The sequence below is a fragment of the Oryzias latipes genome, chromosome 15 (assembly GCF_053564925.1).
Source record: "Oryzias latipes strain Hd-rR chromosome 15, Olatipes_Hd-rR_3.1".
NCBI lineage: Eukaryota > Metazoa > Chordata > Actinopteri > Beloniformes > Adrianichthyidae > Oryzias > Oryzias latipes.
In genome coordinates this window covers 25,245,320-25,269,028 of record NC_136251.1, presented here as the reverse complement: position 1 = coordinate 25,269,028, position 23,709 = coordinate 25,245,320, and the positions used below count along the sequence as shown (strand labels likewise).

The window sequence follows — 23,709 nt, the reverse complement described above, 5'->3', positions numbered from 1 at the left end:
TTTGCGGCCGGACAGAGACTGTACCGGGATGTGAAAGAATGCAGACATGAAGACATAGTTACAGATTCTTTCGTAGAGCTTTATAAAATAAAAAGAAATCTGATCTCTAAACATCCTCCCTGTCTTCCATGCAATGTAATGAGACACACACAGACAGAAATATGAAAATATCTGCTGTAAATAAATCCAAGTACTGTATTGCTAACATCCGTGTTTATGAATGACTAATCACGTGAATAATTATTTCGTTCGCACGAATTAATTATTTCAAGGGAACAAAATATTTATTTTGTGGGAACGTAATATTGATTATTTTACCCATGTCAGTGCCGGGCTCAGTACGAAACAGCAACAGGTTTCGAAAGTACTCGAATCAAGACTAAAAATGGAAAAAACTCTGGAGCCTACTAAAAGAAAAATCCTTGCTTTTTAGAACATTTTAAATATGTTTATTATTAGTTAATTAATTAGTTAATAATTTTTATTAATTATTAGTTTTATGTTTCATTTAGTGTCTCTTAAAACACAATTTAAGCTTTCGTGCTCCATTTCTTTGCTCCAGCATTTGAACTATCTCTGCATGTGAAGGTCATTGTGATTGTTTGCAAATGTTTATAGAGTTGTAGACCCTGAACTGTGAATTTACAAAAAAATGTCCAAAAATACGTGTTAAGATTAGAAAATGTCAACAAAGACGGCCAAATGTTTATTTAATATCTCAGGTTAAATCCATATTGAGTCTGTGATTATAAAAATAAAAATCCTATAAAAAACAATGTGCAGCAAAAGCAATGTTTAAAAAAAAAGTTTTACAAAAAAGCAACGATAATCAATCTGCACAAAAAAGTAAAACACTGCATGACTTGTTATATCATGAGTTGAAACAGGTTAAAACCTTATATGCAGTTTAAAAAATATATTTTATTAACCTGAAAAGATAAAAAAAAAAAAAAGTGCTTATAATCACCTAATGTTACAGTCGTAGCACTTAAAAAAAAGACACCTCCCAGCCGCATCCTGTTGTTCCTGGACTGTGGGTGGACAGCAAGAGGAAAGGAAAGCATGACTCCGGCTCAGCAGAGGGTCTGAGGCAGCTGCCTGTCATAACTGAAGAACAGCAGCAGCCATAACAGCTGATCATGTGTTCGGCTGCTCTGGAGGAGTACTGCGGCTCAGTCTTCTGGGTGAGTTGAAAATAAAGTAGCTCAAGGAAGGAACATGCCTTTATGTGCTGGAAATAATAATTGTGGATGCATGTCGTAAAAAGATGTTTTATACAACTTTTTTTTTTTTTTTTAACTATAACGTTTTTTCAACACATTTTTACATTTATGGACAATGAAGGTATGAACTGCAGTTACATGAAGTCATTTTAAGCCTCTGTTTTTGTCATTTTCTTTAGTTTCTCATGGTCAAGCAGGAGCTATAAATGTTTTTTTTATTACAAAACAAGCAGTCTTAGCTGTGTTTTTTGTGTGCTCCTGTTTTCAGAGAGACCTTTGTATTAAACACTCCCACAAGCATGTGACTGGACCATAAAAGTTTTATAGAAGTCAGCAGATTCAAAGAATAACGATTTTAGCATGCTTCAAGGTATCATTCCTGTAACCAATAAAGAAAATAAGATAGTACTTTTGTCTTTTTTCTATTGACCAATAGCAAAAAATATTCATTGGATTCCAAAAAGTGCTAAACAATTGTATCTAAGCATTTATTAAGTCAACACTTTTTTTCTGAATATAAAAAGCAATTCTTAGTTTTTACTAAATCTCAGATTTTTTTCTTATTCGCGATTGTGTTTAGATGTTTTGTTTAAATGACTTGTACAAAAATAAATGAATTGTTACACATGGACTGCAGAATTACGATGAACCGGAGAAATTAGCTATTTTTGTTATCAAACCCAGCTTTCATTCATAAGCACTTAAAAAAAAACAACATTCACAACTTCACGTAAGAAAAAAGGCCACATAAAATAATTAAAAAGAGGATATAGTTGTTCTAATGAAACTGGTCAAATAAACTCAGTTAACAAGTTGAATGCTTTATCAAAACAAACATTTAAAGCACATTTTAGTAAAGAGAAAACGTATTAGGACTTTGTATCTAAACTGTTTACTGGGTCAACAAAAGAGGGGTTTGGTGCTGTTACCTACTCTGGACTTGAACACTGTTTATACAGTGGTGGACAAAATTTTTGGTACCCCTCAGTTAAAGAAAGAAAGTCCACAATGGTCACTGAAATGACTTGAAACGTTCAAAAATAATAATAAATTAAAATGTATTGAAAATTAAATAATCAAAATCAGCCATTACTTTTGAGTTGTTGATTAACAGAAGTATTTAAAAAAAACAAACTAATGAAATAAGGGCTGGACAAAAATGATGGTACCCATAACTTAATATTTTGTTGCACAACCTTTTGAGGCAATCACTGCAATTAAACGGTTTCTGTATTTGTCAATGAGCCTTCTGCACCTGTCCACAGGTATTTTGGTCCACTCCTCATGAGCAAACTGCTCCAGTTGTCTCAGGTTTGACCGGTGTCATCTCCAAATAGCATGTTTCAGCTCTTTCCACAGATGTTCAATGGGATTCAGATCTGTGCTCATAGAAGGCCACTTCAGAATAGTCCAACGCTTCTCTTAGCCATTCTTGCGTGTTTTTGGCTGTGTTGGATCGTTGTCCTGTTGAAAGAACCGTGACCTGCGACTGAGACCAAGCTTTCTGACACTAGGCAGCACATTTCTATCCAGAAAGCCTTGATTATCTTGAGATTTCATTTTACCTTGCACAACTTCAAGACACCCTGTCCCAGATGCAGCAAAGCAGCCCCAAAACAGAACTGAGCCTCCTCCATGTTTCACAGTAGGGACAGTGTTCTTTTGGTTGTATGCTTCATTTTTTGAGTCTACTAACATGGAGCTGATGTGCCTTACCAAAAAGCTCCAGTTTTGTCTCAACTGTTCCCAGAAGCTTTGTGGCTTGTCAACATGCATGTTTGCAAATTCCAGTCTGGCTTTTTTATGATTTCCTTTCAACAGTGGTGTCCTCCTTGGTCGTCTCCCATGAAGTCCACTCTGGCTCAAACAACGACGAATGATGCGATCTGACACTGATGTACCTTGATCTAGGAGTTCACCTTTAATGTCTTTAGGTTGTTCTGGGCTCTTTGGATACAGTTCCAATTATTCGTCTCCTTAATTTGTCATCAATTTTCCTCTTCCGGCCACGTCCAGGGAGGTTGGCTACTGTCCCGTGGGTCTTAAACTTCTGAATAATATGTGCCACTGTTGTCACAGGAACTTCAAGCTGCTTAGAGATGGTTTTCTAGCTTTTACCTTTACGATGTTTGTCTATAATTTTTTTTCTAATGTCCTGGGACAGTTCTCTCCTTGGCTTTCTGTTGTCCATGTTCAGTGTGGTACACACCTTTTCACCAAACAGCAACGTGACTATTTGTCTCCCTTTAAATAGGTAGACTGACTGATTATGGGTTTGAAAACAGCTGTGTTATCAATAAAGGAAACCTGAGTTCATCATGACCCCCTGGGCAATTAGTTCTCAGTCTTTTATTGAGGTACCATCATTTTTGTCCAACCCTATTTCTCTAGTTTGTTTTTTTAAACAATTCTGTTAATCAACAACTCAAAAGTAATGGCTGATTTTGATTATTTAATTTTCTATACGTTTTGATTTATTGTCACTTTTGAACGTTTCAAGTCATTTCAGTGAGCATTGTGGACTTTCTTTCTTTAACTGAGGGGTACCAACAATTTTTTCCACCACTGTATATATAAAAAAGCAGCTTAATATGGATGGCAGCAAAAGTAAACAAGGTCATAAAAGAAAGACAAATTATTTCCTTGGGCAAGACCCTTCGCATTGCCCCCTAACTATCTAGCCCCAAGGGCGCCAAAGTCTGGGTCCCCTTGTCTTGTGCCGGTCCCTAGCCCGGATAAAATACAGGGTTGTGTCAGGAAATCAGTGAAAGCTGATTTGCACCCTGAAGGGATATGCCGAAAGTTGAATGACAGCATTTACTCGTGAGGATTGACAGTTAGTCTTAAGTGTCAAAACGGGTGAATTTAAGGATGACATAACCCACAAACTGTCAACTTTCACTACCAGATTTTTAAAACAAAACGTTCTTTGGTATAAATGTCAATACTGGAAATAAAAATGTCATAAAGAGGAAGCAAACTTTAAAATGTAAGCTGAGCATTTTATGAAAGATTACAAATTTGGCAATTTAGCAAATTTTTTTCATGTAACTAAATTTAAGAAATTAACAATACAAAATACATCTGATATGAGATGGGGGGGGCATTGCATGTACATAAGGGGTATGAGTTGTCCGGAACTGAAATTCTTGTTGGAGATTGTTCATTTGTGTGTCACCAGAATGCTTCATATCTGGATCGGGAGGATCCAGATCTGCCAAAATGCGTGGAGCAGACCGTGCTGGTGTGGATCCCTCTGGGGTTCCTGTGGCTCTTTGTTCCTCACCACCTCATGTCCCTCTGCAGAAGAACCAGAGTAAACACAAAACACTTGACCAGGCTCTATCTATGTAAACAGGTAACACAGACAGACAAATACAAACATCTATTTTATGATTATATGATGTTGAGAGGAAGATAAAGCTTATCTTGGGCAGAAGCGCCCTCAACGTGTTCTTCTTTGACTCCCTTCTCTTCAGTTTGTGGTGGCTCTGTTGTTCCTGACAGCCATCGCGGGCTTGGCGGTCACATTAGGAGAGGATTTTGGTCCAAGTAGCTCAACAGTTAAAAATGCACCTGTTTACTACACAAATCCTGTGCTCTTTGCTGTGACATGGGTAAATAATTAACATTGTTGACAAATATTTGCTTGATTGCTCAACTCAATTCAGGGTCTTTAATTTTTTTAATCTATTTTTAATGTTGACATGTCTCCTTTGTTAGATCCTTGTGCTGCTGTGTCAGGAAGGAGTGAGACGGAGGGAAGGAGCCGTGGACTCTGCCAGCCTTTTTCTTTTCTGGCTGTTGCTGGTTCTGTGTGACGTTTTCACTTTCCAGACTCTCATCAGAGACGCACTAAAACTGGTATGAACATAGACCACAAAGGAAGTTGTTAGCAAGGAGAACTAAATGTATGGATGCTCTTTTGTACGTGCGTCACTTTTTTTATCCCCATCATCTTTGTTTTCAGGGAGAAGTCAGTGATATCCCTCGATTTAGCCTTTTCCACATTTCTTTTGGGTTGGAATTGGTTGCACTTGTCCTCTCTGCTATAGCTGATATCACCCCAGAGGCGAGGGAACGGGCAAAAAGGGTATTCCTCATACAGTCACAAATATGTTTTCACCATTATTCATCTTTACCTGTGTGATGTTTGTCATTTCCTCTTCCCACCTCAGAATCCAGAAATAGGTGCGTCATTTCTGAGCAGAATCACCTTCAACTGGTTCAACAGGTAGATTCTTCATTCAGTAAAATCCAAGTAAACATCCATAAGGGGGCTCTATTGTACCCTTTACTTTCGTTTATTTATTTGCAGCATGGTTGTGACGGGCTACAAGCGACCTCTGGTTCAGGATGACATGTGGGAGCTAAACGAACACTTCAGCGCTTCTTGCATCAGTAAAAAATTCCAGCAGCACATGGATTTAGAGCTAGCTGCAGCTCGAGTTCGGTTTCAACGCAAGTTGAAGAAAAACGAAGGGAGATGGCAATCAGATACCTCTAAAAATGGTATTTCCAACTGTTTTAAGAAAGGAGTGAGTCAGGATGGACTGATGATGGTGAGACAATACGCTTTTTTAACCTTCAGGGCAGCATCTACAATATCTTCAATAAATTGCATTGTTTTCTTTTAGGAGGACAAACAAAGTGCAATAGAAAATAAGATGAAAAAGACGAAGGAAGAAGAAGACTATCCCAATTCATGGTTGCTTTCTACCATCTATAAAACTTTTAAATTGACGCTGTTTGAATCTGCCCTCTTGAGACTTCTGCAAGACCTGCTAGCTTTTGCCAGTCCTCAACTCCTCAAGTAAGTGAGATTGTGTGTTTTCTTTGAAGCCTTTTCTTTTCACATTCTGTGAACAGCGGTACTGTCCTCCAATCGAGTCAAATTCTCTCCAACATTTTCTTTCTATTGAGTTTAGCATAATATTGGTATTTCTTATCTAAGTTGTGTTTATCTTGTTTTTCCGGAGTATTATAAATGCGGAAATTAAAAGACAACAACTGAATAGTGTATTTAGAAAATATAGTTTAAAATGAGGATAAATTAAAATTATTCTTAAAAAGAACATTTACCGCCTGGGCTGGATCATTCTTTTAAAACCCAGTTGGCTTTAAGAGGTTATCATTCAGGAAGTTCGATTCTCGGCTTGTCCTGTCACTTCTTGCAGTGTCTTAAGGCAAAACTCTGACTCGGACGTAAGGTGAAGCTTCTCACCAGCTTATTTTTTTGTGTGTGAGAGGGCTTGTGAATCTGTAGAAAGGTGGCAGTAGAAAAGTTTTTTGAGCGCTATGAAATTAGAAAACCGCTTTACAATTGGAGCATATTCAAACAATGGCACCCCCATCCTTTCAGGCCTAGCATACTAAGTGCAAAACCAGCTGTCCTACTGTTGTGTACTACTGTTGTTCATTCCACTCAGCAAAGTGTCACTGCATTGGTGCAGCTCAAACTTTAAGGTGTCATCAGCAGAACCACTGTCAGAGTTTGTGACAGACCCAGGAGTGGAGCCCCACCAGTGACAGACCGTGACCATGACCAGTACCACTCAGATATGATTTATGTTTACCAGATTTTAGGGAAATCAGGAACTCCACTGACACCACCGTGAATGTTTGCAGTGGGCAAAAGACAATGCAGGAATGATCTACCATCCTGTGCACTGATGAAGGCTGGGTCAACTTGCACAGAAATAATTGTTGTTTGCGTTTGAGTAGGCGAGGTGAGCGACACGCTGAGATCAACATGGTCCTCCGAGTTCACTTTGGTGGAGGAGGTTCAACAGTCTGGGCAGGGATCACCAGTCAGCGACAAATCATTTGATTGTTGTAGATGACCCAGTCACCGCAGATTTTAAGTCAGAGACATCATAGAACCCTCATCATCGTACAGTTCCCATACTGTACCAGAATTATCACAGCTCGGCTTCAGAAAGTCAGAGTGCCTCCTATGGTATGGCCAGGATTGTCCCCTCTATGGGGTCTCCAATTGGTTGGTTGCAGTTCATGTGCAAGTCTCTCCCTAGGCAGTTTCTGGCGCCATTCTGAAGGCGGGTCTGTATCTACGCTCAATTTTCACAGATGTTTCATGAAGGAACCATGATAAAACTGCAGAAATAGTACAAATAAACCACGCAAAGAACTCATAAAACCAACGCTTCATTGAGTTTCTTTTTTATTTTTTATTTTTATTTTTTAACTTGTCCTGTCCAACAGCTGGGCAGGCTTCATTGAGTTTCTTCAATTTGACATTCAGCGCACTGACCAAAAAAAATCACATCGCATCAGAACCATGGTCAGCACCCGGCGTGGGCCCTCGCAATGCTTTGTTTTAATTCAATAATTGGGGAGGCGGATAGACGGAGTCCCGCCAAGATGCAGGAACCCAGCGGGCGGCAGAGCTGGGGAGATCTGCGAAAAGGGCCCGGCACATACTCGGCCCCCTCCTGCAACCCACCCTCTGGGCAGTGCCAGACACTGGTTGTATAGACTGCTGGAGGGATGAAAGATCGGCCCAATTATATTCCCGTCCTACAATAAAGTTGTGCATGAACCGTGTGTGATTAATGAGCTGTTTGTATGCAATTTATTAGTGATTCATGTGTCAGTTACATTATTTTAACGTGATGTGTGTCCTGTATACACGATACAAATGTTATACATCTCTAGTGCATGCGTGAAAGTCCATCGGACATATGTGGACATACGTGGAACAGTCGTGGAAAGCCACAAATTTGCATATGCATCCTGCAAAAATCACATACAAGTGTATGTGATGAACGTAATATATGCGTTTGTACTACGTAAACCCTGCATGAACTGTGTAATTCTCAACAACCAAATGTTTTGAGCAACTCTGTCACGGCTTGAGTTTCTTTTCTTTTGATTTTGGTTCTATTTTTGTTATTTCATCATGCCAGTCTGCTTCCTGTTTTATTTTGAAGGGTTTCTTGTATGTCGTGGTTTTGAGTTTTACTTTTGGTCCCCATCTGCCCTTATTGTTCTCACCAGTGTCTCGTCTTGTCTGTGTGTATTTAAGCTCTGTGTTTGCCCTCCTCCTGTGCTGGTCCATAGTCTAATGTTTCCCCATTTCGAGGGTTTCGAGTTTCATATATTGACATATATTGACAGATGACCAGTTTTTCATCCGTGGACAATACACAAATTGCACATAGTGGCAGGGTAACAGGGGCTTAACTTGCTGTGAGTAGTGTGCTTGGTTCAGCCAAGAACCCCTCTTTGGTGCTTTTTTTTTAAGGTAACACTCTCTAACCTTGTAAATGTCGAAACTTACTTTAGACATTAGAGTGTGACTACTTATTGCACATTAATTAGTTTAATCATCAACAGGAACACCAGAGCAGAGGGGGATTTATGAATATTTGAAGAGGTTGTCGTACAAAAGAAATATACAAAATTAGACGTTTTTTAAGAAAAACTTGTTTTCTTTTACAATTGATTGAGTAGATTCTCAAAGTAAAATGCTGTCTTTTATTTTTTCTTCTAGACTTATGATCTCCTTCACACAGGACCCGAACAGTTTTGTCTGGGAAGGTTATGTGTATGCGGTGCTACTGCTGCTGGTGGCCATTCTGCAGTCTCTGTTCCTACAGCAGTATGTGCAGCGTTGCTTTGTGCTGGGGATGAAGGTTCGAGCTGCCCTGATGGCTGCTGTCTACAAAAAGGTAACAGGATTCAGAGCATTGTTTAGACAGGGCTATAAAGTTTTTTTTTCTATAAATCCATTTAAACCAATAGTTTTATTTTCAGTTTTCACTCAGATTATAAAGATTATATTCTGTCTAATTAAATTGTTGAATGTAGTTGTTCAGCATTAAAGATTTCACCAGAGAGAGGACTTGTCAATGATGACTTTTAGTGTTCCTTTTTCTAAAAAAGCCTTTGAAGATACTTTGCTGGGAGGTATATGGGCAAAAATCTGTCACTAGCACAGGAAATGCTGACTGTGAATAAAAAGAAGCAGAAAGACTGACTTTTTTCTGTAACTGCAGCTCTTAAAAATGTAATTTTATTTATTTAAGCTTTATTTAACAGGAACAGTGCACATTAATGAACATCTATCAAACAATGATAGGCGTAAACATGCTGGATTATAGCAATGATGCTAATTTGCATCCATAGTCCCTAGGCAGGAAACAGAAAACAGGACAAAACAAAATACAGTGTCACAGATACAATAAGGACACAAGAAGGTGGTACATTATGAGAGTTAAAAGTCAGTGGCTACAGGACTGGTTTGCTTTCAGCCACTGCTTGAGCTGTGTTTTGAAGGTCTGGAATGTTTGACACTCCCTTATGTACGGTGGAAGACTGTTCCAGAATTTACTGGCCTTTACAGAAAGAGCGTTTTGTCCAAAGGCTGTTTTTCTGTATGAAACCTCACAGTTCCCATCGAGACGAGGCCCTAGTCCTGAGAGCGCTATGAGCCCTTTTTTTTTTTAAAGTCAGTCATAATTTTCTCCCTCATATTGTGCTTTTCTGTGTTTCTAAGGCTCTGGTAGTGTCTAATGACACTCGTAAAGAGTTAACAGTTGGGGAAACGGTGAACCTCATGTCAGCAGATGCCCAGCGCTTCAACGACGTGACCAACTTCATCCACCTGCTGTGGTCCTGCCCTCTGCAGATTATTGTCTCCACAGCGTTTCTGTGGCTGGAGCTGGGTCCTTCTGTGTTAGCAGGCTTATTAGTTATGCTGCTAATGGTCCCCATAAATGGACTGCTTGCCACAAAGGCCAAGAAATACCAGGTCTAAAATACTTTATTCTTGTACACATGACACATAGCCTGGCAATTGTCACATTTGTGACAATTTTTGTCACATTCTTGTCCACTATATAACCCAGAAATAATACCAGAAATAAGCTTACACTTGTGTGTACATAATTTTGGTATCACCACAGATTTACACATTTGATGTCAAGCTACAAGGATTTGGATTCGACCAGCTATTGCAAGACTGTTTAATAGCATATTACCTTTTTTTGGGTTTTAGTTAGAAAACATGAAATTCAAAGACAAAAGACTGAAGATTATGAATGAAATACTTAATGGTGTCAAGGTGAGTGTGGATTTACTAAATAGTTTATCTTTATAACACAGACTATTTTTGCACTAATTTAATTTTGAATGCAACCAGATTCTGAAGCTGTTTGCATGGGAGCCCTCCTTTCAGTCTCAGGTTGAGTCCATTAGGGGTGAAGAGCTGAAGGTCATGAAGAAGTTTGCTTATTTGTCCTCAGTTTCTACATTCATCTTCAATTGTGCTCCTGCTCTGGTTTGTTATTAAAATTAATTTATGAGCATGGTTTCTACACCTGTATTTTCCCTCATGGTGTTTGCATCGTTTCAATTTCAGGTTTCTTTGGCTTCCTTTGCAGTATTTGTTCTCGTAAGCCCTGACAACATTTTAACGGCTGAGAAAGCTTTCACTTCCATCTCGCTCTTCAACATTCTTCGAATTCCCCTCGCCATGCTGCCCATGCTAATTGCTTCTATTGTGCAAGTAAGGAAAAGTTGAACATTCACCATCCATATGCAGCTAACTTATAATTAAAGTCGTCATCATTTTCCTCTGACATTTTAGACAGGAGTGTCTAAAAAGAGACTGGAGAAGTTTCTTGGAGGTGAAGATCTTGAACCCGACGTTGTGCGACATGACCCCAGCTTTGGTAGGTTTGACTTGAAACTTCTCACCTTCCTCTCTGTGGAGTGGAAATACAATGATGGAACATGTCTTTGACAAGCGTGATTGTTTTCATTTGTTTTTATCTGTTAGACTCCGCTGTCTGTGTGCATAATGGTTCTTTCTCTTGGGAAAAAGATGCAGAGCCTCTCCTGAAAGAGTATGCTTTTTTTTATTTTTTCAATATAGTTACACAAATTCAGCTTTAAAGGCAGAAAAAAAGAGAGTTTTTGAAACTGTAGGAAGTAGTATTGAACTGACATCTATTGTGTGTTAGTGTCTCACTAGAGATTGAACCTGGCCGTCTTGTTGCTGTAGTGGGAGCTGTTGGCTCAGGGAAGTCTTCTCTATTGTCAGCCCTGCTGGGGGAAATGCACTGCACCAAAGGGTTCATTAACATTAAGGTAAATATTGACTTTGTGTTGCTAAACTGAGTGCTAACAGTCCATCCGTGTCATTTCGTGAATGTAACTGAAAATAAATAAACATATATTTGATCGGATATCTGTGGGGATGAAGATAAACACATAGGGTCTGGTTTACTAAAGGGTTTGGGTGCAGAAATCCCCCAAAATGATTCACCAAATTGACTAACCAGATTTGTTAAACAAACAAAACACATAATTTTGGGCATTAGCCTTAAAAGAATGTGCAATATGAGCTTTCATTGTGATAAGTATCAGTAAATGTGAGACAGAAATGAGGTTGCTCTTTTGCAAATTCAAATTTCAAATCATTACTTCATCTGTTATCATGGTGCAATCATCCTTAATAATTATCGGCAAATCCTAATGCGGTGTGCAATCAGTTTGCACTCTTTTTAGGATTTTAGTAAATTTAATAAAAATTTACTTTTAAAAACTTTAAGAAAACTTTCAGAAATGTACAGTCAGGACCATTAATATTTGGACAGAGACACATTTTTTTCTAATTTAGTTTCTGTACATTACCACAGTAAATTTTGGATAAAACAACTAGGATGCCATTGAAGTGCAGACTTTTAGCTTTTATTCCATAGGTTGAACAAAAAGATGCCATAAAAATGTGAAAGACCAAAGCATTTTTGAAACAAAATCACTTCATTTCATGGGCTGGTAAGTAATTGGACAAATGAAATAACTGAAAACAAAATGGTCATTACTAATATTTGGTTGAAAACCCTTTGTTGGCAATGACAGCCTGAGGTCTTGAACTCATGGACATCACCAGATGCTGGATTTTCTCCTTCTGAATGCTCTGCCAGGCCTTTACTGCAGTGGCTTTCAGTTGCTGTTTGTTTGTGGGCCTTTCTGTCTGAAGTTTAGTCTTCAACAAGTTAAATGCTGCTCAATTGGGTTAAGATCAGGTGACTGACTTGGGCATTCAAGAATATTCCACTTCTTTGCTTTAATAAACTCCTGAGTTGCTTTGGCTGTATGTTTTAGGTCGTTGTCCGCCTGTATTATGAAACAGTTTGGCTGCATTCACCTGGATCTGCGCAGACAGCATGTCTCTGAACACCTCAGAATTCATTGGGCTGCTTCTGTCCTGTGTCACGTCATCAATAAACACTAGTGTCCCAGTGCCACTAGCAGCCATGCACGCCCAGACCATCACACTGCCTCCACAGTCTTTTACTGATGATGTAGTGTGCTTTGGATCAGGAGCTTCTCCTCGCCTTCTCCATACGTTTCTCTTGCCATCATTCTGGAAGAGGTTGATTTTGGTTTCATATTTCCAAAGAATGTTTTTCCAGAACTGTGCTGGCTTTTTTAGATGCTTTTTAGCAAAGTCCAATCTAGCCTTCCTATTCTTGAAGCTTATGAGTGGCTTGCATCTTGCAGTGTACCCTCTGTATCTACTTTCATGCAGTCTTCTTTTAATGGTAGACTTGGATATTGATATGCCTACCTCCTGGAGAGTGTTGTTCACTTGGTTAGCTGTTATGAACGGGTTCCTCTTCACCATGGAAATGATTCTGCGATCATCCACCACTGTAGTCTTCCGTGGACGTCCAGGTCTTTTTGCGTTGCTGAGTTCACCAGTGCTTTCTTTATTTCTCAGGATGGACCACACTGTTGATTTTGCCACTCCTAATACTGTAGCAATTTCTGGCATGGTTTTTTTCTGTTTTCTCAACTTAGTGATGGCTCCTCTCACCTGCATGGAGATTTTCTTTTACCGCAAAATCTTCAAAATGCAAGCACGAGTCCTCTAATCAACTCCAGGCCTTTTATCTGCTTCACTCATAATGAAATAACAAGGGAATTGCCCACACCTGCCCATGCAATAGCATGGAAGTCAATTGTCCAATTACGTACGAGCCCATGAAATGAAGGGATTGTGTATAAAAAATGCTTTAGTTTTTTACATTTTTATGCAATCTTTTTGTTCAACCCATGAAATAAAAGCTGAAAGTCTGCACTTCAATGGCATCTGAGTTGCTTTGTTTAAAATTCACTGTGGTAATGTACAGAAACAAAATTAGAAAAAATGTGTCTCTGTCTAAATATTTATGGTCCTGACTGTATGTGTTTCCTTTTTGCCTTTATTCTTGACCTTTTGTTTGTTTTTGAAATCTTTTGTGTAGTTATGCCATGCAATTAAATAGAATTTAAAAATTGCACAGGATTTAAGTAAACCGGGGACTAATTACCACTAAAATGAGGAGTTGAATCAAACCCTGTCGACTTGACACTGATAAACTGTAGCAAGAAGCTAAGCTTGAACATAAAACTAACATAAACACAATCTAAAAAAGTTAAAAGTGAAGAAAGACACAATCAAAAACGCCATATGGCTATTATTTATAGAGAAACAAACACTTGAAATTATGATCTTAAATTGCTTAAACCTAGCAGTCATGGAGAAAACAATGAGTCTTAAACTTAAGGCCAGACAGACAAAAAACCATTTTCTATTTCGTCACAGATTTATCATAATTTTATAAGAATGTGTCGTTTCATTGTGTGCCTTTAACTAATTGGTCTAATGGAAGATTACATTTTATTTCTTCAAAAATATGGATTTAGCTTTTCTTGGTTAAGTTTTGCATAAAAGGTTTTGAATGCAGTAGTGGATTTATCGGGACTTTTTTTGTGTACATGAAGTATTTTTTTTCATTTATTTATAGGTTTAAAATGTTCTTAAGCTGTAAAGTTTTAAAAATGTGCACAAACTTACGGGTATACCTTAAAATCTTTTAAAAGAAAGCTACATTTACAGTCTTGGAAGATTTTTTTTAATAAAGCTAAAAGTTTCATTGATTATTTACTGACTAAAAGTAGCTTTGCATTGTGAAATTAAAAAAAGTTTTTTGGACAATGTTTTTCTTATAAAAGTATCAATTTTAAAACGTCACTGTCTCATTTTCTGGCTTTATTTCTCTTCAGGGTTCCCTTGCATTTGTGCCACAACAAGCCTGGATCCAAAATGCTACTTTAAGGGATAATATCTTGTTCGGCTCTCCACATGAAGAAAAGAGATTCCAAGAGGTGATACAGGCCTGTGCCCTTGGACCTGATTTGAAGCTGCTGGCTGCAGGAGAACTCACTGAGATTGGGGAGAAAGTAAGCGACTGTTTGAGGGTTTCATACATAAGACATTTGGGAATATTTTTCTTATTATTCAATGAACAGATGGCTCATTAAAAGCCTGAAATAGTTCTTAGGGTGTTTTTTTTTTTAATCTTTAGGGCATCAACCTGTCAGGAGGCCAAAAGCAGCGAGTGAGCTTAGCCAGAGCAGCTTACAGTCAGGCTGATATTTATTTATTGGATGATCCTTTGTCTGCTGTTGACGCTCGTGTGGGAAAGCATCTGTTTGATAAAGTTATTGGACCCAACGGAGTTCTCAAAAACAAGGTTAGTGCACTGTGTGTGATGACCAATAAAACCATTTTATTTTTTTACTTGTCCTGTCCAAAAGCTGAGCAAGCAGATAGAAGCTAAAGTGTTTGACCGATTTTACTGTTATAGGGGTTTACAGATCTTCAAACAAATGAAGGGTATATTTGTATAAACCCCTTTTGTATTTGAGGCTAAGCTTTATATATAATAATTATATTTATATGTATTTCTTGTTGGACCAGACGGAAAAAAAAGAAAAGAGAGTCAGAGAGTGGGATGTCAGAGATGGGGGATAAGGGGCTAAGATGGAGGAGCTAGAGGGGCTGGGGGAGCAGTCAACAACAGAGTCATAACATGAGAATGTCATACATAAATTGCATGACCAAATTCACCTATACACACCTACACATACCAACAATTAGTCTGCACACAAATATTTGCAGGTTTTAAGTACTGTATTTTCTGGACTATTTTTTCCTATGTTTGTAACCATGCGGCTTATACAAAGGTGCAGCTAGGGGAACTCTAACCGTAATTGAAATAAAAAATAAGATAAATGAAAAATCAATGCAAAGAAGGGTCTACTTACTCTACACTTTTTCTTTAGCAGATCAAACACGCACGACAAATTACTATCAACTTAATGGATTTCAGTGAAGATGATTAAAGTGACTTGTGGTTTCAAACACAGGAGAAATGAAGGTAAATAAATACAGGTTATTTTCTCTTGGTTCTGTTATGTTTTAATCAGCAAAATCGCTCCAATGTTAAAATGCAAAGTTTGGAAAGAATGTGTTCAGGTACACACATGTACCGTACAAAATCGTTCTGTATATGCAATAAATATCTAATTTTTCACATAGATATATGCGGCTTGTATATCTTCTTTTTTTTTTTTTAATAGAGCAGATGCGGCTTATACACATGTGCGCTCTATAGTCCAGAAAATACAGTATATTTCGATATTAATGATGGAAGACTTATCTCACAGGACGCACCAACTAAAATTAACTAATGCAAACAGACAGGTACGCAACATATTAACATATACAGAAAATGAAGCTCAAAATAGAATTTCTGAATATTTCTTTATTCAAACCATTGTGAATCTGGAGCTAGTGGGGAAGGTCGACCTGCAAGGCAAACCACAATGCTCTGGCTCCGCTCCATGTTGATGCATCCCCTTGCAGAAAAATAGATCCATAAACGTCTTTGTTTTTCTCATCTGAGCTGGCATCTGGCTTAAAGCTGTACCAATATTTCTCTCAATTTTTTTGCACTGCTTGGTGGTGTGAGGGGCTTTAAGCTAGCAGGAGAGAGTGCAAACAGATGGATGATGGGAAGTCAGTCAGGGCAGGCTTATTCCATGACAACAGCCTTGCTCACAAATCCGAGGCGAATTTCTGATGAACTACTGCCGCTCTTCAGAAAAGATGCCCTAGAAAAGGACACAGGCTGTTGATTTTGGCTAAAATGTTGAAAAGTTAAAAGACCACTGAGAACACTTTTAAAAAAGATCAAAATATGATTGAAGTTGGAGTTTAACTGACTAAGATCTACTATATTTGAGAGCTGTGTTTGTCTGCAGACCCGCATTCTGGTGACTCATGGAGTAAGCTTCCTGCCCTATGTGGATGAAGTTGTGGTTTTGGTTGATGGAAAGATCTCTGAGATTGGATCCTATAACAGCCTTCGGGCCAGCAAAGGAGCTTTTTCAGAGTTTGTGAACACGTATGCCAAAGAGCAGAACAATCAGACCAAGTCAGACAAAGGTATTTACATTCTCCCCCATCGTCTGTTTGAAACATTACCTGAACATATTAAAATACTTTTTTGTCCTAGCTTGAACCAGAGTCTCTAATTGAACATCCTTAATGTTATGCTGACAAATGGCCTTTGATTTGTTTGATAAATATTCATTCAGATGGTTGCCAGGATACAGAAGACTTAGAAATCATTCCTGATGGAAGAGATGCTGAGCCAGACTCTCCTCTGGAAGACACGGTTACTTTTACTCTGAAGAGAGAGAACAGCATCCGCCGCAGCCAGCGCAGCGGCAGGTCTGTAAAAACATGAATGAAGGACGACACAAACAGCAATCGATGTTAAAGAAAAACACATCTTCTATTGGTTACATACAACTCCCGAAGACAAGGTCTTAAATTCATGCAAATGCAGCCTCATTTCCTCAACTAAAAAAAACATGACACATCATACTGAAACATCATCCTTTTCCCAGAAATTAAGCAAAGTAAAAGAAGCAAAGCAGAAGAAAAGTTTACCCTTGGTGGCACTACAGATAAATTCAGTCAAAAGTAGCAGTTGTCGGTTTTAAACCACTTTACTGACCATCAGAAGTCTTTAATATTAGTTCAAAGGCAGCTTGCTCATTTGGACCAGTCATAGATGGAAAAGTTTCAACACAATTTTTATTTTAGCATTTATGTAAAAAAAATGTGAGCTTTATTTTTATTTTATAACTTGTTTTTTAATCTCTTGTGCTCTTTTTTTTCAGTGTTAGAGTAAAAAAAGAGAGCAGGTTAAAAACATCTGAAGGTGCTGATGGAACAAAGACCGGACAGAGAATAATACATGAGGAAACCATGGAAAAAGGACAGGTGTAACATTCATCTTTGAAAATAACTTAACAAGCACTATCTTTCTTGGTTATAACTTATGTCTTTTCACACTTTTTTACATCCAGGTGAAGTTTTCTGTGTACCTTCAGTATATGCGAGCCATGGGCTGGGGGTACACCATGCTGGTTTTCCTGGTTTACCTCTTGCAGAACATTGCTCTTATTGGTCAGAACTTGTGGCTTAGTGACTGGACCAATGATGCAGTAGATTACTATAACCAGACATATCCAAACTGGAAGAGGGACACTAGAGTAGGAGTGTTTGGAGCTCTTGGAGTCGCTCAGGGTAACTTTTTATAATTTACTTTTTAAAAAAATATGACATTTTTTTCTTTTTTGCAACATCTAGAAAGTATTTTTGTACGGGTAGTACTTTTTAAAACATTGTTGGAGCAAACGTTTTTTGTATAGAATGATTTTTTATCCTACACATATTACGAACATATGGAGCATTTTAGGATTTTCTCATTTCGATTTTTTTCTTTGTCAGAGCTAAAAACTTCTATTTTAGCTACAAAAAAATTAGCTTAAACTTTTCAAAAATGAGACATAAATATTGACAAACAAATCTTAAATCCTTTTTCAACTAATAGTTGCTTCTATATGATGTCAATGATAATGTATTAATTTGAAATTAAAACCCAGACCATAAAATATTTTTAAAAAACAGTATTGCTGTGGGTTGTACTTAATTATAGTTTCCTGAACACGTGCATGTATATGTTACTAAAAAAAGATTTGATGCCTTTGACAAATGGGGGAAGTTGCAGTTTAGCCTTACACATTTCGTTTTGTTGTTCAAAGTAAAAAAACTTTGAAGGGTAGATTATGCCAGCTTTTTCAAAAATTGTGCTTTTATTGCAGGGTTCTTTTTGTTCCTTGGCACACTCCTCCTCGCTAATGCTTCAGTTTCTGCATCTCGCATCCTTCATTCAAGGCTGCTAAATAACTTACTGCGAGCCCCCATGGTTTTCTTTGACACGACGCCAATCGGAAGGGTGGTCAACCGGTTTGCAAAGGTAGGACTGCTTTGTTCATTGGATTTTTTTTTGATTGAATATAAGACAGCTTTACAAAGAAAGTATCAAGATGTCCCCTTCTTTTCTATCTTTAAAAACTCCAATTAACTCCTCTCTTGGACAAAAAAGCCAAAGATAAATCCAAAATGACATGTTCACTTCATTGAAATATTAAATAATGATCTCTTTTGTGTTCATTTAGGACATTTTTTCTTTAGATGAGGCCATTCCTTATTGCCTTCGTTCTTGGTTCTTGTGTTTGCTGACTGTCTTGGGGACCCTGTTCATAATCTGTCTGGCCATTTCTTTCTTCGCCATCGTCATCATTCCTCTTGCTGTGATCTACTTCTTTGTACTGGTAAGCTCATTATGACCTGCACATAATTGAGGAAGGGAAGAGGAATACCTTAATAAAACAGTAATTCAAATGAGAAAAAATACAACAAAGAATTTAAGCCAAATAAGGTTGAGCAACAACAAATGACATTACCTATGTTTTTGACTGTAAATTGCTGTGTGCAGGAGTTTTTATTGACCTAGCTAAAGCTTTTGACTCATTTAATTAACTCCTGTCTGCTGGATAGCTTTTGTGATATAAATGTTTCTGAAAAAAAAATCACTGTTATGGTTCTCAAACTATCTTGTAGAAATATTTGGTTAAATTGGATCAGTTTCTTTCTCAACTTCTTTATGTCACTAGGCGTCCCACATGGAGCTTTTATAGGACCAACCCTTTTGTCTTTCAACAATATAGCTGTCTCTGTAGGAGAATAATCCATTCACCTCAATGCTGATGATACAATCTTCTATTCCGTCGCCCCATCTCCAGACACAGTGAGACTTCCACTGAGCTACAACTTCCCCTCTGGACTGCATCTAAAGTTTGGCAAGAATGCCATGTAACTTTACATATCCCCAGTATTTCCTCTCTTGATGGGACACTTTTAGATGAAGTTACTAAGAGTAAAAAAATGATTTTCAAAATTTTGTCACGGATGTGCATTAAATTCCTGTCTTGCTATCTTTCTGTTCTTTTTAAATTTTGAACTTTTTAACAGAAATACCAATAAGTATTTTGTAATTCAGGCAAATTAGCCAGGAAGTTTGTCTGTGTTTTATTTTGTCAAACCTTTTTATGCTAGCATTTTAGTCGTGTTTCATAGTGATTTCCTCAGAAAATCTGAATGAAATTTGATTCTTGGTTTTTGCTGGTGATGACATTTTATAGATTTTTCTTTTTATGCTGCACAACGAGACAATCTTGGCTGTGAATAAGTACTTCATAAACTGAATTGAGTTGAAATTACTGGTTCAAAAGAAGAAAAAAATCAGCCTCAGGCATAATGCTATAAAGTTATTAGTCTACAAAGCCTATCATGTCTCACCACTTAAACAATGCTAATTATGAAATTACATTTTATAATAAAGCCATTATTATAGAAATCTAAAATACCTTCATCCATGATTTGCTTTCTTTTTCCAGCGGTTCTACGTGGCTACTTCAAGGCAGCTGCACCGCCTGGACTCGGTGTCCCGCTCCCCCATATACTCTCACTTTGGAGAGACTGTGTCTGGACTGTCAGTAATAAGAGCTTACAAGCATCAAGACATATTTCTGAAGCTTAATGAGATAGCAATTGATGAAAATCTCAAAAGTGTCTACCCCCGGATTACATCAAACAGGTAAAAAAAATTTTTTTAAATGTAAGTAATGTATTTTTTGTGTTACTGTAAATGGCCTCTAACTTGTGTCCACAGATGGCTCGCCGTTCGCTTAGAGAACCTTGGAAATCTGGTGGTGTTTTTTTCCGCTCTCTTTGCTGTTATTTCCAAGGACTCTTTAGACAGTGGCCTGGTTGGTTTGGCCATATCATATGCCCTTAACGTGAGCCTCTGTCATCACATTTATTACAGGTTTTGGTGTACATGATTGATCTGAGGGTAATGACTGAGCTCTTTTGTTGGGACTTTGCAGATAACCCGCAACCTCAACGTGCTCGTGAGGTTGAGCTCAGAGCTGGAGTCTAGTATTGTTGCTGTGGAAAGAATTACTGAATACACTGAAATAGAAAACGAGGTATGTTGGGATTTGATCTTAAGAAATCCTAAAGAATCTATCTTTTTTAGTAGATTCCTCTTGTTTTGATTATTGCCACTTCTTTTATGGGTTACCATAAAAATATGTCATACATTTCTGAATTAGGAATGTTCTCTTGCCAATTATTGAACATAAATAGTGTTCTTCAACACTTACAAAAATGCTTACAACATTTAAGTTCTATCCTGTGCTTTGTTTTCTGACAGGGTGAATGGATAACTGACTGTCGGCCTCTGGAGAAGTGGCCAGAGGAAGGAAGGCTGCAGTTTATAGACTATAAGGTCCGGTACAGACCTGGATTAGACCTGGTCCTGCACGGAATCACTTGTAATATTGCCAGCACTGAAAAGGTGTACATCTCATTTTTTTATGTACATTCTTTATTCGTGTGTTCAATAATGCATTAAAATAATTTCTGTCTGACTGTGTTAATATTTTCCCAATTTTCTCTTTTGATGTTTGTAAATCTACATTTAATTTGTTTTTTTCAAAAGAGAGGGGAGGCAACTAATTTTAACAAGAGGTCAAGGAAATTAGAAAACTATTTTTATATGTTTAAAATGTTAATGTTATAGTGAGTCTTACCTAGTTCTTGTTTTCTCAGATTTGGTCTTTGTTGATTTTCAATGTTTTATTTTGTTTTTTCTGTGCAATTGATTGGACATGTGCATTTATTCGAATCTCGGTTTTCGTTCAATATTTTTTTTTATCTTAGACTGTAGCACAAGATGTGAATATACAGTATAAGGCTTTCAATGTTCCTTTACAGCTATGACACAAAAGCTATTATAACAAAAATACATAAAGTACTTAGTTCTGCTGCTTCCACCTGCAGCATAAATGCCGGTCTCAATAAGCACTTCAGTCTAAATATAAAAGCTGGAAATCATTGTAACATTTGTAATTGATATGACACAGTTTGGGTAGCAACAGGCTATTGAGCTTTCAAACTGTTTTTTTTTTTTTCTTTTTCTTACAGATTGGTATAGTGGGGCGCACAGGAGCTGGTAAATCAAGTCTGACCAACTGCTTGTTCCGAATTATTGAAGCGGCCGAAGGAAGAATCCTCATTGATGATGTGGACATCTCCACGATCGGATTGCATGACCTCAGAAGCAGGCTCACAATCATCCCACAGGTATGAGGCCCATCGACACATTTCTCAGTGCAAGTCAGTTCCATTCTTGAGCTCTGATGTGTTTAATTTCATGAATCCAGGATCCAGTTTTGTTCTCTGGAATGCTGAGAATGAACTTGGATCCGTTTGACAAATTCAGCGATGAGGAGCTTTGGAAAGCGCTGGAGCTCTCCCACCTGAAGGACTATGTAGCAGGACTGCAGGAAGGATTACAGCATGAAGTTGCTGAAGGAGGAGAGAACCTGAGGTGAGAAAGGAGACTCATGAATGGCATAACAATGGTTTTATCCTAACAGTACAGTAAGTATCATCGTCCAAGAACAATTTACTTTCGAGTGACGGAAAAAACAGTCGTCAGACATGTAAATGATAGTCCGTCGTTTTGTTATGTCACTGTATACCTGTTAAAAAGTAAAGATATGTTTCTGTTGATTTTATTCCATCTTGTATTAAAATGAAAACCAGGAACTTTTCACATGTTCTCATCAACCAGGAGCACTGATTGATGTTGCTTTAAATTGTGAGCTTATCCGTGTCTTCCCAGCGTCGGGCAGAGGCAGCTGCTGTGTCTGGCTCGAGCGCTGCTCAGAAAGTCTCGCATTCTAATCCTGGACGAGGCCACTGCAGCTGTTGACCTTGAAACCGACAACCTGATACAGAACACCATCCGCAAAGAGTTTGCACACTGCACTGTCCTCACCATCGCTCATCGCCTGGACACAATTATGGACAGCTCCAGGTGAGTCAATGCTCCTCGCGAGGTACTCAACAGTTTTTAAAACTACTTTTGTCAACAAAGGCTTTCTTTAATGAGGAATTTTTTCTATTTTGAGTCGAATATATATTTTTTTTACTTTAAGGATTGTTTGCATCCTGGAATTTCAAGCCCATAGCTTATTTGGTTGGGAGAAGTTCAAGTCTGAAATTTATGTGAAAATCTACAAACAAAGATGGTAGAAGAAAAGACAGACAGAAGAGCTCCAACTTTGACAGAGATTACATAAAATAAATCAAAGACAGTAAACACAATTCAATAGAAAAAAGAAAAAATTCAGCCTTTGGAAAGAAATGCTACAGTTTACAGTGCAATGAAGATTTATCTTTACTTTTGAGTATGCACACCTGTTATACTGTATCTACAGGATTCACTAACGCATTTACAGATCCTTGTTTTTGACCTTTGCAACTCAAACAAATCCACTTTTGATATTACGACAGAAGATTCTTAGTATTCATTGAAATCTATTAGAAATGATATTTCTAATAGATCCAGAATTTACTGCTTTTTTATGACTGTAAATGTTGCCTTTAGTTTCCGACTGTACACATTGTTTCCCATGTTTCCTTCATGCTCATGCAGACAGCACAAATATACAAACTGATATTTTCCAATCAGAGCAGGATTTTCCCCCACTCGTCTTGGATAAACACTGCTCTGTGTGTGATCACTTTTAATCTGTGTTCTCACTCCACAGGGTGATGGTCCTTGATGCTGGTAAAATTGTGGAGTTTGATTCACCGAGCAATCTTCTTGGAAACCAGGGCTTGTTTTATGCCATGGCAAAGGATGCAGGGCTAACACAAGAATATACTGCTCTCTAATTTTATTCTTTCACATTGTTTTTTTCTGATTTAAGTACAAGTTGTTGTTGCACTTCAAATGATAAACATTGTGACGGATAAAATTCTGTATTTATAAAGCAACTTTTTTCAAATTCAGCTGTAAATGTTTTTATTTTAACACAAATAAAACTGTCTTTCTCAGAAAATCTTTTATTAAAATATCAGGTGTTTTAATACATCATAAACCATAAGAAGTTTTTTATTTTTTATTTTCTGTGTAAAACGTTCTGGATAAAACAAGCCTCACAGTCTCAGTTCTTGACTCTGACTTCTTGATGAAAACCAGTTCACACTTTGTTCACATTTATGAATAACATAAAATAAAAACTATAACTATAAACTTAAACAACTAAAAAAAAAGTTCATGCACCTTTAAGCATTAAAAGAACATCTTGACACAAAAAATAATTTGCTTATGTGCCAGTTAGGCAATTA

The 23,709-nt window shown here is 37.6% G+C and overlaps 1 protein-coding gene across 2 annotated transcripts; it reads left to right on the top strand.

Annotated features, from left to right (window-relative positions):
• Positions 1-1,029: 1,029 nt before the first annotated feature.
• Positions 1,030-23,366, top strand: LOC101162066 (ATP-binding cassette sub-family C member 2-like). Of its 2 annotated transcripts, none has more exons than XM_023963755.2 (32): positions 1,030-1,184; positions 4,405-4,581; positions 4,703-4,840; positions 4,947-5,087; positions 5,194-5,316; positions 5,402-5,457; positions 5,542-5,785; positions 5,861-6,036; positions 8,737-8,914; positions 9,742-9,996; positions 10,243-10,308; positions 10,387-10,524; positions 10,606-10,752; positions 10,834-10,918; positions 11,026-11,092; positions 11,210-11,336; positions 14,304-14,480; positions 14,606-14,773; positions 16,347-16,530; positions 16,683-16,818; positions 17,274-17,376; positions 17,463-17,682; positions 18,261-18,415; positions 18,618-18,773; positions 19,899-20,098; positions 20,174-20,300; positions 20,391-20,492; positions 20,720-20,863; positions 21,493-21,651; positions 21,732-21,898; positions 22,196-22,390; positions 23,127-23,366. In XM_023963755.2, the coding sequence occupies exons 1-32, from the start codon at positions 1,140-1,142 to the stop codon at positions 23,251-23,253; spliced, it is 4,683 nt and encodes a 1,560-aa protein (XP_023819523.1). In that variant the 5' UTR covers positions 1,030-1,139; the 3' UTR covers positions 23,254-23,366. The 2 variants fall into 2 exon arrangements, with proteins under 2 accessions (XP_023819523.1, XP_078788025.1); XM_078931899.1 differs by lacking the exon at positions 1,030-1,184 and adding an exon at positions 1,323-1,344.
• Positions 23,367-23,709: the final 343 nt, after the last annotated feature.